Below are 15,482 nucleotides of genomic sequence, written 5' to 3'. Positions count from 1 at the left end.
ATTTTACGTAGGATTTTGGATTGTAAGGATTGGAGGTGGGTGGAATTTGATGGTTTGACGGAGCCCCAGAGCTCAATTCCATATGTCCAAATTGGTCTTATGATCGTAGTGTATACTAATTTTTTGTAGTGAATGGGAAGCTTAGAGCGTTTGTCAAGTAAGTGTTGTAGCAATCGGAATTTACGAGCAGTTTCTTGTCGTTTCAGTCTTGTGTGTGGATTCCAAGTAAGTTTCTTGTCAAGATGGAGTCCTAAGTATCAAATCTGTTCAACAGGCGTTAGTGGATCATTGAAAAATTAAAATTAAAATAGCTATCATAATCTTTTTTTTTCATAAATCTATTATTTATAACATTGCAGTAGTGAAATAAATCTTAACTACTCAGAGATAGAATGGATTTCTATTCAAGGTGTAACTTTGAAAGCTATATTTGGTTGAATTTTTCGAACAAAGCTGGTATTTTAGGAATTTTAAGAAGCCAAGAGCAGTCTACCATATTCATTAAGAATCTAGTATAAGTATGGATGAATAAAAACTATTATAAAATAGTAAAATATTCGATTGCGAATTTTATAAAATAAATTAATTATATTTAATATTTCCAATAACATATAGAAACGCTAGAAAAAATACAACACAAATTTAATAAAGTTTTTATGATTAACTTGAAAAACATACAAACTCAGCACTCAAAATGTGAACATAACATAGCTTTTTGAATTATTGAAAAAGAAATAGTTTGATTAATTGTTACCTTTTAATTATTTTATTTGTCAATTTCTTAAAATGTGCATACAATGTATTATTCTACTTCTATACCACTGTACTTATGTTAGACAGAATGCAATATTTAAATTTAAAATAGATTAAAATTTACAAACACGCAAACACACAAGGTTTGTAATCCATCAAACATTTAAATAATACCTAAAGTAATTTGAATTGAATGCAAATCTATTTGTTCGTTTTGTATGGAGTGGCTTAAACGCACTGTGCATGCTCAACTATGTTATTGTTAAAGGTAAAATTTTGAATATATACATACATATTGTATTTCAAAGCTGAATCTAACAACTGAACTATTTATCCATAATTTACTGCTGTAAATCGAGAGAAATACATTAAAGCTCTTCGAAGTTGTTGTAAAAAAATCTCCAACCCTTTGAAATCTATGCTGCGGCGCAAAGGTTAGACGATACCCACAGAGCTTAGCGGTACAATCAATCAGTATAGTATAAGCGCCGTTCAAGGTAAAAGTTAAAATAATTTCCTTACTGGAAATGGAAAAATTAATTTCATATTGGTTATTAAAGTTCATATTAGCAGCAAAAATAAAATTACATTGAATGAAAATACAGATAGTAATAATATTTATGTAATATAATGGTATATTTCATACCATGTATTTACATAATATAATTATCTTCATATAATTACTGCATATACTGGTCATTAAAACTCTACTCTAGGATAGTCTAACTTATCAACCTTTAAAACAGACAGAGGAATTATATTGATCGATGCTCCATGCGTTACAATCTCTGGAAGAATATCGTAATTTCAAAAAATAATAGAAGGGAATGCTTATTTTATATAGTAAAACATTTTTTAACCTGCGTAATCGATCTCGAATTTGACTGCAGTTACGTGACAGCGGGTGGAAACTTTTTTTTAAAAAAGGAAATGTATAGGGAAGGATACCCTGGATACAAAATCAATTTATACACTATACAACTAATATGATATTCGGCCAGCTGATATGGCCTTCCGTCAGCTGACATCGCAAACCTGACAGGCAATAACTTGAAAACAGATTGATATTATTTGTTTTCATATTATTGTGTCTTATTTTTAATATCGAGTAGATAGGCTATCTTTTAATTTGAAAAAAATAGTGTACATGGAAAATGATCTATCTGAAATCTTATAAAATCAGGGAATCATAGTTTTTGAAACTAATTTCTAACGCTTTTGTTAATATATGCATAGTGAAACCATACTGATGATATTGCTGAAACCTAAAACTTTAGGAAACCATCAAAATCTATTGGGTCTAAAATGCTCTTATGAATCTAATAAAAAAAAATTAATATTTTATATGCAATAAAAAAAATTCGTCTAATCTAAACAGTGATTAATGCAGCGGTAGTGGAATGGCTTTGGGAGAAAATATTTCAGCCAGTTAAGAAAACAAATATTTGTACGCCAGGGGAGGAAGGTAATCATTAGGGGTGAGTTTGTTTTCCTAGCCTTATTTCAGGTCCCGCTGTCAAGTCGCCACCCCACGGAGAGGCTAATCGTCAAAAAGGATAATGACCTTTGAAGAACTGGTCCTGTCTTTGGTTTTTGTCCTCTCAAAGGGTCTCACCAATCATCGATATTTATTGCTTCATTTTGCCAACGGGAAAGACAAAAGAAATGGGAAAATTTACAACTTGGTAGAGAGAGGTTGTTTTTTTATTTTTCTAGTAATTTTCATTCAACAAAATCAAGGTATATTTAATTATTATTAGATCGTATTTTATATTTATTTTATTATTTGAATAGTATAATAGTATATTTGAAATTTTTGTGTTAGGGACAAAATAAATTCGATTTTGTTGCTATGTTTCTGTCTTCAATGTGCATGATCGTGGTGAATTCATGATAGGGAGTAACGTTATTAATGTTTTGTACCAAATTACAGGTATACAAAGATTTTTTACTGGCACAGGAATTTTAAGAGAAAAACTCATGTGGTACTAAAATTCATATTTATCACAGAAATAGAAAATTTTTATTGGTGGGTATGGATACAAAATTTCGTTAATAGATTTTTTGGTAGGGACGTACCCTCCTGATCTTACATCAAACCCACTTACAGAGATACATCGCCTATTATATTTTATTATTATTATAATTATTATTATTATTATATTTAATACTTACTTAGCATGCAAGTCGATCCAATAGTATTATGAAAGATCAAGATCAATTTAATTCAATTTGTTTCATCATGAAAAAGTTAACGTAGTTTTATGATGTATGATGATGTTGATAACATATTGCAAAAGTAGAAGAGTTTTAAACGAGGAAAGGGTTGGTACATGACGTATGTTGGAAGGAATAGAGTTCCAGGGGAAGGCACGCCAGGTAAAAAATGATTTGTCAAATGCAGCAGTTCGGTGAAGTGGAGGGTAGATGTCAGATAAACGGGTGATGGTAGTACGAGATTGGACTGAGAATTTGAATTGCAGGTTTTCAAGGACATAGGAGGATACACTGAGTACTAATTACTTGGAATAGAAAGGAAGCTAGGAAATACTGGCATCGGAAGTATGTATAGAGCCACTTCAGATCGACATTATACTGGGTTATGGGCTTATTGTTTAAGATAACGTTGGCTAGAGTCCTGGGATAGATTTAAGGAGAGATGGAGACCCGATTACGATAGCTTTACTAGTCTTTTCGGCATTAAATGTAAGTTTATTGTTGGTTGTCCAAGTGATATCCTATTGATGTCTTCTTGTAGTTCAAGAATGGCATTGTAAGTGTCATGAGGATCGAAGGAAAGTTGATTTGTAAGTCGTCTGCAAATATATGATACAAGAAATTCTTGATGGCGAGCGGAAGGTCATTGAAACAGATGGAGAAAAGATTAGATGATAGAAAGGAACCTTGAGGTACACCTTAAAAAATAGGTCGGAAGCTAAAAATAGGATTATTATAAATACCGGAAAATCTTAGGATAGGAAAATCTCACATTCAATATATTCAGGCTGGTCTGAGTAAAATGATACAAATTCGTTGTTTGTTTCATAAATCAAGCCAGGATCCGTAGTTAAGAGAATGTGAGACAGATATATCATTTTGTACGTTCTTGTCTATTAATAATTATTAATCAATATCTACAAATCAATGTAATTATCTATTTTTTATAAATGACATTTGAACTTATGTCACAGTACAACTAAATATTTTATATAATAATGTTTAGTTAGTTATAGTGAAAACAGATTTTAGACGATGCCCAGTGAATAACATTTTTTTTTTTTTTATTAACACAAAGATTTATGGAATACTAACCTTAAGAGATGTTGGAAATATAAAATTACTCATAATTGAACATATGAATTTCATTAATTTGGATTTACAAGAGACACAAATTATTATTATTATTTTACGGTGACCATGAAGCAATCGGTAGGGGAAATCTGAGAAAAATTTGTATTGGAATTTTTTTATTTTCCCATCCGACTATTTTAGTTGTAATTTTAAAAGAGAAAAATGCCCAAAATAAATATACCGATGTATTTTTAATCAAACTTTGTATTGTATATCTACATTGACATATTACTTGTCAGTTTTTTGGTTACACATCTGAAAAACTAAGCGAAATAACATGCTATGACAGATATTAGGGAAATGGAAAGGGAATTTCGTTTAAATATTTTGAAATACTCCTTTCTATATAGTGCCTTGGATATTTCCTTAAAATTGAGGTTGTTTTAAGAAGTTGAAAATTCCTGTCTTCATAATAGGAATATAAAATAATTCAATTAAATTGGTTTCCTCATAGCTCTTCGATTATGGAAAATATTTTAGGTTTTTAGTCAGAGAAGTTCATTTTTTATTGTATGTTTTTATAAATATATACAATTTTAGCAAGTTTAATTTTATTCAAAAAATTTTGATGAGTTTTACATGTATTATTATAAATATCAACAATAAACTTGATTATTGCGGAATTTTAGTGTATAATATACTTTTTGGATTTTATCATGCAAGTTTTTTGGTTATTCACTGCACAAAAATCCGATCTCTAATTATAAACAACAAAAACATATTTTTTTTAAAATAAAAAAAAGGCTGATATCAGTTATAACATCAAGAAATAATAATAATACAGTAAAATGCTTGTTTTAACTACAATACGCAGTACATTTTCATGACTATATTTTTCAATAATTAACTTTTATCATTTGCAATATCTTATTAATTTTTTTAAGACTTCTTTTTTTTTACTGAAATAGTATAGCTTCACTGTTCTACGTATAACAATAGTATAATCCTTTTTTTTAATGGCTCAAGTCCTCCACTGAGCACCTATACAGCCCCAGGATAGGAATGTCAAGATTCATTTCTCGGGGCCTCAGAAATAAAGTTTGATTGGGGTGGGAATCGAACTCACAACTTTCAAAACTAAGCGCCCCTGGTAACATAGGCCCAGCTGGCTCAGCTATTTGGCCCTCCAGTAATAATTTAATAGACCACTTTGCTCTTGAAAATAAATTATTCATCTTTTCATTCTAATATGGTAAAAGCAACTGCAACTATTTACTTGATGAAGTTTGAATTAAACTCAATATGCATGAAACATTATAATTTAGGTCAAAATATTTAAATTAATCTCGTACACCTGATTTTATTTATTTTTTTAATTATTACCTGTATTCAATTACCTACCATATTTAATTATCTTCTATATTTAATTAACTTTTATAATTAATTATATAAATTTTTTTATATATTTTATATTATTTTCATCAATTTTAAAATAAATTATTGAAATATTAAACTTTTCTCCTTGGTCGTAAATACTATTTATTGTTGTGTGTTTATAATTATAATAAATGATGGAAATATCAAAGTTAGAATGAGGGAATAAATTATCTCTGTTTTATTTATGGAATCGGAATTAATTAGTTTGGAAATTGAACCTGAAGTCCATTCAAATTAAACTGAAACTCATTTGTGTATCAGACTTAATATGAGAAAAATTGATCGTTAATTCGACATCATTTAATTATGATGTTACATTAATAATTCCTACAAATAATTGATAATTCGTAAAAAAGGTGTTCTAAATTGTTATATACGGATAACTCCATGTAAAGTTTAAAAATAGTTATAAATATTTTACATAATAAAATATTTATAAACATAACTATCTACTTATATATTGTGATTTAAACCCGTTTCAATAACTTATTAATGGTTAAACTGCAAGAGATGTGCTAATATTAACATAAATGATATAAATAAAAAGTTAACACATAAGTAGCCGTAAGGGAACCACCAACCGGGCTGCTGAAGTGGGTACCCTTAATTAGAAAAAGAAATGGCAGTCGAGCGTGATTCTGATCAAATAACCTTCTTGCACAACCGTTAGTACAGTAACAGCACACAACAAAGTACTGAGCCACTGATCCTTCATGGGTTATAGAGGTACTGAATTATTTCATACAATTCGTTTATGGCCCTAGAAGAATGCGTATCATATGGCTGAAACTTAGGTATTCATTAAATAAAGTATTTTAATCTTGAACATCCTGACCATCATTTTCTTGTTTAATTAATATGTTTAACTATTAATTAAAATTGTAATATAATTTCGCAAGTGAACAATAAATACAAGAATTAAAACTAGATACAAAGGTAAGGGATATTTGCAAAATGATTTTAGGATGATAATAACTAGAGTAAACATTTTGGAGGTTGCAGGAGGCTCGCTTTACAGATGGCTGGGCTAATCAGCTACTAATGAGGTTATTTGCACTCTCAGTCAAGCACGGCGATCAACCTAAGCATTATTAAGTCCTCATTAATCGGTTGTATATATTACTGCAGGGATTCAGTGTTCAATGAGTCACCGTATCTAATTTCTACTATAACCATTCATAATTTTCTCGTAAACTTTTAAAGAATAGCAACTAAAAAATCCAAATTTCGTTAAAGATCTTAGATATTCTTGCTTCGGCTCATGATTTAAAATAAGAAACGCAGGAGAGATGTCAGCAAATGGTAATTTGATGATAATTTACTGAGTTTTATATTATAACTGCTGTATGGAGTATGCCTTCAACTAAACTCTAGACATACATACACTTTGAGTTGGCTGGTTGGATTTTAGTGAACTTTATAATTGAAAAATAAAACATGATTGAATGAAATAAAATTGTATTATATAAGTTACAAGTGGTGTAGGGAGTGGCCGAAATGAAACATTTATGATTAAAAGGGTTAATTAGTTTGGAATGACTGGGCAATGGAAAATTGTAGATATAAGGTGGTTGATGATGATGTGGATGTTAACTATTGCTAGGTGGACTTACTCCATGTTTCCTTCTTCCCTCCGCATTCCTATGCTTCTCTCTTCGCTGCTTCTACTCACTCACGGTAGATTTTTAAAGTGAACAAAGAAAAATTAATTGCTTCTTTAAAAAAAAATGGCTCTTTCATGCCCCGTTTACTTATGCTCACTACAGAGAGGACTAGTGTAGGAAAGCTTTGGATGTTGACCACATGGGGCGCTCGTACATCATGGCAGCCCCTCGAATTCAAACTTTCAGTTACTTTAGGTTAACCGAAACAACTGCAGTTATTTTTATTTCGGTTTTATCGGAATGTGGATTTACATTTCAGGTTCCATAAGTCTCAGAAAGTAAAATAACAAAATTAAATATCAAATGCCTTATTTTTATTTTATTTCTTTATTTATGTTTTTAAGTTTTTCGGTAGTTTTTATTATATTTCTTTTTTATCTTAACTGGTATCGATGAAATCGCTGCATAAATGGTGGCGCATTTGAACAAAACATTTTTTTTTTATTTTATTTTATCTTAACATAATACCGTTTACTCTGGTTACATTTCCAACTTGGATTCCCTACAGACTGTCCCAAAGCAAGAAAGGTTGTAAAAAAGCAACTCCAGACTACGGTACAATCAGGGTTTTAAGGTCATAGACGTAATAAAAAAAAACATATATCAGATGTAACACTATTTAAAGCATATCAGTGGATATTAAGGGGATGCAGCAGTTAGTTGAGAATCATTAAGAAAGCTAATACTTATAATAAAAAACTGTACGAAATCAAACATTAGGTAATCAAAATACAATAACAAGAATTTGATCAATCTTAAGTGACTTTGAGGTTTATCTTTTAGCTTAATTATTTTATCGATAGCTTATTCATTTTACATAACATATAGGTGAATTTTTAGATGAACAACTTCATAAAATCATCAATATTTTCAATATTGATTCTATAGCAATTCAGCATTGGATAAATGGTTAAGAACAAAATTTTAATTTTTTTTTCATACTTTTGCCAATGGAAATGTTAAAATTTTTCTACAAAAAATATTAAAATTTCTTTACAGAAAACTGTTAAAACTTCATTAAGTCAATAACTTTTATTTTTATAACAATGTCACTTTGTATGCTATAAAAATATCTATACTTATATAAACTAAATATAAAGTAGGGCAGTAGGTGAAGGTAATGCTCACCGCACCAGATTTATTTGTATGATTTTGAATTTATTTAAATCAAATTTTTGACAGATTCGCTAGCAGGAATCAGACCCTGGTCTGAAGATGATATTGAAGACGAGGGACTTGTTACGTAAGTATATCGACATTTACAAAAGAGCAGTTGTAGGTGACAGGAGGGCGAGAAATACTGCCTCCGCGTCGGGTATTAATTGGCGGAGGTAATGGTGGCTCCTAACAAGGGCCGGGCAGGAGAAGACTCATTTAAATTTAAAATCAGGTGGGGAAGGGCTACATTGTCCCGTAGTACGGCAACTTAGCCAGATATTAAAACAATTTCTTTTCATCAGCCTCTCCTAATGGCTCACTTTGTCTTATGTAGATTCCCCCTCGGCGATTCCGAATCAATTTCCTCGCCTCCGTACAATTGAAAAAGAGGATGGAGGTTGTCTAAGAGAATTACCTCCAAGGATAATAAATTGGATCTAACATTAGGAGGTGGAAATTTCATAAATTACTCATTAGTATCAGAGACTATTACATCTTGAGTAAGATAGTTAATACATGCAATAAGTCCATATATTAAAAAAATATATCGATTTATTTATTTTTATCACACAACAGGATAATTAAAAATGTAAGTGCAATGATGACCCATAGTTACAACTCAGCTATGAAAATTCAAGTTTCTTAAGGGTTTGCAATTAATTTTTTCCTATTTCAGTAGTCCAAATGACTGAATATCCTGCCCGGAGGACCACTTCCATATTATCAGAATTAATTAATACATTCCTATTGCTGGTAGCTAGAGTGATAGACTGTATGATAAGGGTAATTAATAAATTAAGTATTATAAATAAAATGAAGCCTCTAATTTTTTATTATAGAGTTAAAAAACAAACGAATATGACAGTTTATGCCAAACACGATTTTGCTAAGTAGTGATTATTAAAATATTCCCAATTGATTAGGTGAAATTTAGGTTGATAGAGAATACAATTTTAATTTAGAAGATGAAAGGTTGGGTGAAACGCATGCATGTGATGATTCAAATGGATTTTCTCTTTTGTATTCAACATCTTCACACTTCCGCTGTTTGATGCTGGTATGAATTTACTCACTAATGTTGTACTTTCCTGTAACACACTAAAGGGAATTATCCAATTCTGAGCATAGTTATACCATTGTTCCACATTTAGGAACTTTGTTTTGTTTATTTACAGATGGAGGTAGATTACTGCTCTTGATGTAATGATTATTAAATAGTAATGTTGAACTGCGATTCTTCATCAAACACTACTTTTTGGTAAACACCTCAGTAAGGGGATAAAATATTAAGCGTCATTTTTATTTTTGAATTTATAATTTTTTTATAAATTTATTCTTAGAAATAACAGTATAATATAAGTATGTTTGTGTCTTTGACGTTTATGATTAATGATTTGTGACAAGCAGCATCTATTCTTGTCAAGCTTGAACTTAAAAATGTATCTTAAATATCTTTAATTCTCCTGGTCCAATAATGTTTTATGTACCTTTATATCGTCGTTTCTTATCTCTATGCAAGAAGCTGATACATATTTTCTCTACATTTTCTCCCATTTTTGTGTTTACATTCAAGTTCCAATTCATCCTAAATACACGAATGATGAAAAGTGTTTACCAAATATGAATGACTTCGACATACACAGATTTCTAATTTAGAGTCTGCTCACTCGAAGGACTCGATGAAATAGATGTGAAATGTATCATATTTTATAACTACATGCACATTTATTTAACTTTAAAATTATTCTGTTGCCTAATAAAAAAATTATCAGAAGTGATATTTTAAAAGTTTGATAGTAAGACTACCACAAAGGGTGGGAGTTACGGGTTTCATGCCGATTTCCAGTTTTAGCCACTTTTTTCAATGTTGCTTAATTTAACTATTTTTTCAAGGACTCCTGTACTTGTTATTAGTAAACGTTTAAAGGTAGGATAAGACGGGCCTAATTCGGAAATTTCGGAGGCGGGGCGGGCTGGGAAGGGTTTCCTCCGATTATTTTCGGAGTTATTTTTTCCTTGATCGTTTGTGACGTCATGGATTTGTTGTTTTGGATAGTTGTTTTTTATACTAAAATTAATGATGATAATGACTAGGAAATGAAAGAAGATACATTTTCATATTACCAAAGCAAGAGATGACAAGCCGTCAATACGAACAAAGCAAGGGTCGGATGACGGTCTCACTTATCAAATATTTTTCAAGCAGTATTTCCGTTACCTTAAACAATATAGTGTTTCCTTTCATACTTACTCATAATAAATCTATTCCTCTTTTTATATTATGATATTTGTTTAATGAATATAACATATTTAATTAAAATTGTTCTGTAGAGTCTTTGATAAGTGTATTATTCGAAAATAGAATTATATAATATAATAGTTACTAAAATATATCTAGTGACTCGCATACACAGGCGGTCTATAAACATCTATGTATGGTAGGTTAGATATGATAAATACACAGCAATAGTTATTCCTATATTAAAACTAATTATGAGTTTGTACAAAAAAAGCCACAGGAAAAAATGGTGCTTAAAATATTTTACCCGGATAATGAGAGTAAAATAGACTTTTTTTTAGATAAGATATTATTATATTATAGTTCCTGATAAAAATTTATAACTCCAGGTGAAAAACTTAATGATATCGGAATGAAGACTAATTTTAAGATACATTCTTCTTCTTAACTCCAGATACACAATGCAAGGGAGTGACCACCAACAACTTAGACCACCATTCATCTCTCTGCTGTGGTGCTGCTCTCCAGTTTCGAATATCCAAAATAAACTGAGCGTCCTCTGCCACAGTGCCTCTAGTGTCTTCCTCGGGACTCAGTCCTCGGTCTCATAGATTCAAAGGATTCAGAGATAAAACCAAGCAAGAGCTAGTTCCTGACACCTAGGGAGCGTCCAGCAAACAAAATCGAGTTTTGGTAATTCTAGATACTATTCTGTTTCTAGACCATCTTTGGAGTCCATGGTAGCACCTATTTTCAACCGTTACTTTCTCGAAGGAGTGCTGGCCAATGTAAACCTATCAATCAACATGAACCACACCAATGTTGCATGCATGTATTTCTTCTTTTACCACCAGTCTTATTCCTGCAATTTCCCTTTGTGGGTCGTGCTAGGATCATAGTTGACCTGTTAAGTAGTGTTCCCACTCATCTGAAATCTGGATCTCCACACTGCATACTCTAGACTCAAGTTGAAACATATATTTGAGTAATTAAAACTTAAACATGTCCTGAATAAAAACTGCTATTTTAAATATGTGCTACTTTCCACTATCGTAAGTCTATGTAGTTTCATCTGTACTGTAATACCATTTGTATATTTTTTTATTCAAGGAGAGATGTAACATGCACGTTAAACGGGATTTCATCAGGAATAAGCCGGTCTGGGATTTTCACAAAAACCGAACTTCTCAACTTCCGAAACTTTTTGAAAATCAATGTCACAAAAAATAATATCTATATAAGCATCCCATCATTTATAATGAATGCTACATAAACACAAAACATATAGTTGGTAATTATTCCAACATATTTTAATATAAACATATATTATTTTAGCCCCAAGCTAGTTGTAAGTAAAGTTACTTTTCGGTCCAAAGTCTGAATCGGCATATTTACTCAAGCATGGTATATATACATATATATTTTATTAAGAATCTTTTATTTTATTAGTAATAAACATTTTGTACTGACCTAGAACTCCTAAGCGATAGTTCAGCGTTACTACGACCAAGTCGGCGTACGACGCTAGAACGCTGCCGTCGTATGGGTTGCCAGAATTCCATTCGTACGACTCTCCGTGAATGTACACAATCACTGGATATTTCTTGCTCCTTTCAGACCCTAAAACAGAAAATAGCAACAATGTTATAAAAACTTCAAGATACCAAGTAATAATAGCAAACACCTTTGTTTTTTCAATGGAATACAAATTATATAATAATACATATAATTTTAGTATACAATATTTCAATTACACATATTCAATAATTGAAATGATATCACCGTAAATAACTATATATGTAAAATAAAATGAATTCTAGCATATGCAGCGATAAGAAATTGACGTTCATAATACATTAATTAAAGATGTACCATAATTTAGGATAATGTAGTATGCAAGAAAATATAAATTAAGAATGCAATGTTTAGTGGTCTTGATTTCCTAGTTACAACAATGTTCACGGAACAAATGCAAATCTAGGAGTTATTAAAATGAATAAAAGATGATAGGTTCCGAGAATATTCCTAATTGCTTTTGCTAGTAAGTGGTGGGGTTACGTTTAAGGAAGCGCTGTTGATTGTCAAAATTATTTCCCTAATGGAAAAGACCAAAATTAATCTGTAACGAATGCAATCCGCGCTCAATCAGAACAAGGGATATATATTTTTTTTCTTTCTTTCTTTTAATTATTCTTTTAATTTTCTTTCTCACTCATCCTACATAACAAGTTTTTTTTCTTTATTATACATCAACATTCTGTTACTCTGTAGTTCATTAGTATTTTGATAAATAATGTATTTTCTAAATATTCTATTTGTCTCAGTTTTAGTGCGATTGAAATCAGGCGGTATTTACAATTATATCCAAGACAACTTTACAAAATTAAATCAAAAAAAGACTTCCGGAAAATGAAAATATATATGTGGGTGTGTGTAAATTATATTTATAATTTAAATAACTGTGCTGATACTATATTAGAACACCTCCAGCAGCACCCCTAGCGGTCCCCATGTGAACTACCATTAGAAGGTTATAAAAAATGTCTGGTTTTGTTTTGAAATATTGGTTTTGCTTTCGTTTATAATAATAATTTTGTCAAGATTCTGTCAATTACTTGTAATAGTTCACTATTAGATTCATTAAAACTGTGGAAAGGGAGTTTTATTCTATTCTGTTGATTTAGGTAATTAGATGTGTTTCCACTTTGGTGTATTTTACTTTGTACTTAGTACTTCTGTCATAGCTCTGTAACCTTTTATTTATAATAAACTATTGTTTTAGCAATCATCTAACTGCCTACTTTTTTCAGAATTACATACATAAATTACCGAAAACAAAACAAGATATTTTTTTTAATATGAGAAAAATAGGACAGAAAAAATAAAGGATCATTGTAATTATTCATTTATTGAAGAAAATGAAACCTAAATCAGGACCAAGTACTCAAATTCGGTGTAATTTAATTTTTTACTGGTCAATCAATGTTTTTTAAATATAATATTTTGAATGCTCCTTATAATTTTCAGTATTCTCTACAAAGCAAAAAGTTGAACGCTTATCAAAACATTTCTGATTCATCATAAAATCTTTTTTTTTTGCACTCTGGTAATAAAAATGTTACGAGCAATGGCACAGTAAAAGCACTAAAGATTTTCATAATTTTTGTTTTTATTTTCGCTTTCCATTTTCACGGAGTGCTTGAATAGCCTCTAAGGCTCGGGATCACTTCTATTACAGATAAAACTTTGACTATGCCACAATAAAACTGGCTTTTACCACAACTATAAAGGGAACTGTAAACGGCTTAGAGGAATGGAATGCGCGGATTAACAATCTTTTTTTCTATTGTGGTTTTCAAATAAATCCCGCATAACTTCCTTTATTTACTTTTTATGACACGACTGTAAAAATACCAATATAAACAAAGGATGTTTATTGTTCATCATATAATAATTATGTGATAATCATTTCCATATAGCAGTAATCATTGTTTTCAATAATGTATAATGTATAAGTGTATCTCATTTATAGATAAGTAAAGCTTTTATCTGCTGTTCAAGAACTAGAAAATAATTTTTTTTTTGTCTAATACGTAATATTATTTTTTAAACAATTTATTTCGATTAAAATCAAGGTTGAACTTTTTTTTTGAGGTTGAACAACACAGAAAATTCTCATTAATTCGTTACACGGTTATCGAAGAACAAACAATTACCTCATTGTAAGTAGTTTAAGAGATTTCATCTTCAGTGTGGTAAAGAGGGAGTGTAACTCTTTCCAATATTTTAAAAACCCCAAAATTAGGAAAATTAAAGGTTGGAGACCAAATACCAAACTGCATAAATTGGGGTAATATTATAAAAATCTATTTTAGATTTTAGTTAATTATCACTACATTTTTAGTTACTCTGTGGTATCACGGGGTATCAATTCAAGTATATTTAGTTTTTTTTATTGCCATTCTACGAGTTATATTTATTATTCAGATCGAACAATTTAGTAAAAATTCCTTATGTATAAGTAGATAGACACTAACCATCATTCATGTATCCATGAATCCATGTTTGATCGATGGTTTTGCTAAAAATTGCTCTTTTAGAATGTAGAATATAAAATAGCGTTTCTATAAGTGAAGCCTGGCTATGTGCCCAACACGGTCCATTTATATACAGAAGCGTATTTGTGTAAAATAAAATATCATGAAACGCTGATATAATCCGACACCACAATCCCACGACTGCATAGTAAATCTATGCAAGGGCATAGTTAGTAAGAAATCGATATGATGAACTAACCACATTTACCACGAGTTGGAACAAAGCCAGACCATTAATGTTCACTGGAACGAAGGAGTGGAACTGATCAAACAGATTTAGGGCAGCTCTACCGAGCAGATTACAGCGCTAGTTTGCAGAGCTCCATTTAAACATTATTAGTTAAGTAACAATTACTGAATACTAATTAAAAAAAAGAAGATCCCATTTAGTACAAAACAATTAAAATATAATATGAATAAAGTCAAACCGTGGCCCACGTCAGATTATTTAAAATGTTCAAATTTGGGTTCAGAACCGCAACGATTGATCACCCTTCCAGTTTCCTTACTGGTCCAACAAAATATGTTATAAATAGTAATATAAGAATTATTTTGGAGCACCAGCACCCGGTAAGAAATAATTAAATTATAAATCCTCCAACTATATTTAAAAAAAAAAACACAGGAATTCCTTAAAATATAATTTCATTACAGTAGGAAAATACGAAACGAGTATCGTTTGAATGTGTTTACCTAGAGAAAAAAATATATTTATATATTAATAATATATTTCTCAGTTTCATTAAGAAAACCTTATTTTATTTTAACCATAACTGACAGAGAGAGATAGTGAGAAATGCTTTATTTTATAAAAAGTATTGCTGCCCAAACATGATGGATTGC

At 30.4% G+C, this 15,482-nt stretch overlaps 1 protein-coding gene across 1 annotated transcript in view; it reads right to left on the bottom strand.

Moving 5' to 3' along the window:
• The window catches only part of Nlg4 (Neuroligin 4), a gene marked incomplete at its 5' end in the record, with an annotated part of 166,285 nt that extends 154,123 nt beyond the window's left edge, over positions 1-12,162 (bottom strand). The window contains 1 exon segment of the mRNA XM_014425412.2: positions 12,013-12,162. Within this exon segment, the coding sequence (XP_014280898.1) occupies positions 12,013-12,162 (150 nt within the window).
• Between the last annotated feature and the right edge of the window lie 3,320 nt (positions 12,163-15,482).

This window comes from Halyomorpha halys, unplaced genomic scaffold (genome assembly GCF_000696795.3).
Source record: "Halyomorpha halys isolate HHAL.00 unplaced genomic scaffold, Hhal_1.1 Scaffold510.1, whole genome shotgun sequence".
NCBI classification, from domain to species: Eukaryota; Metazoa; Arthropoda; class Insecta; order Hemiptera; family Pentatomidae; genus Halyomorpha; species Halyomorpha halys.
This window is presented reverse-complemented; position numbering and strand designations above follow the sequence as displayed.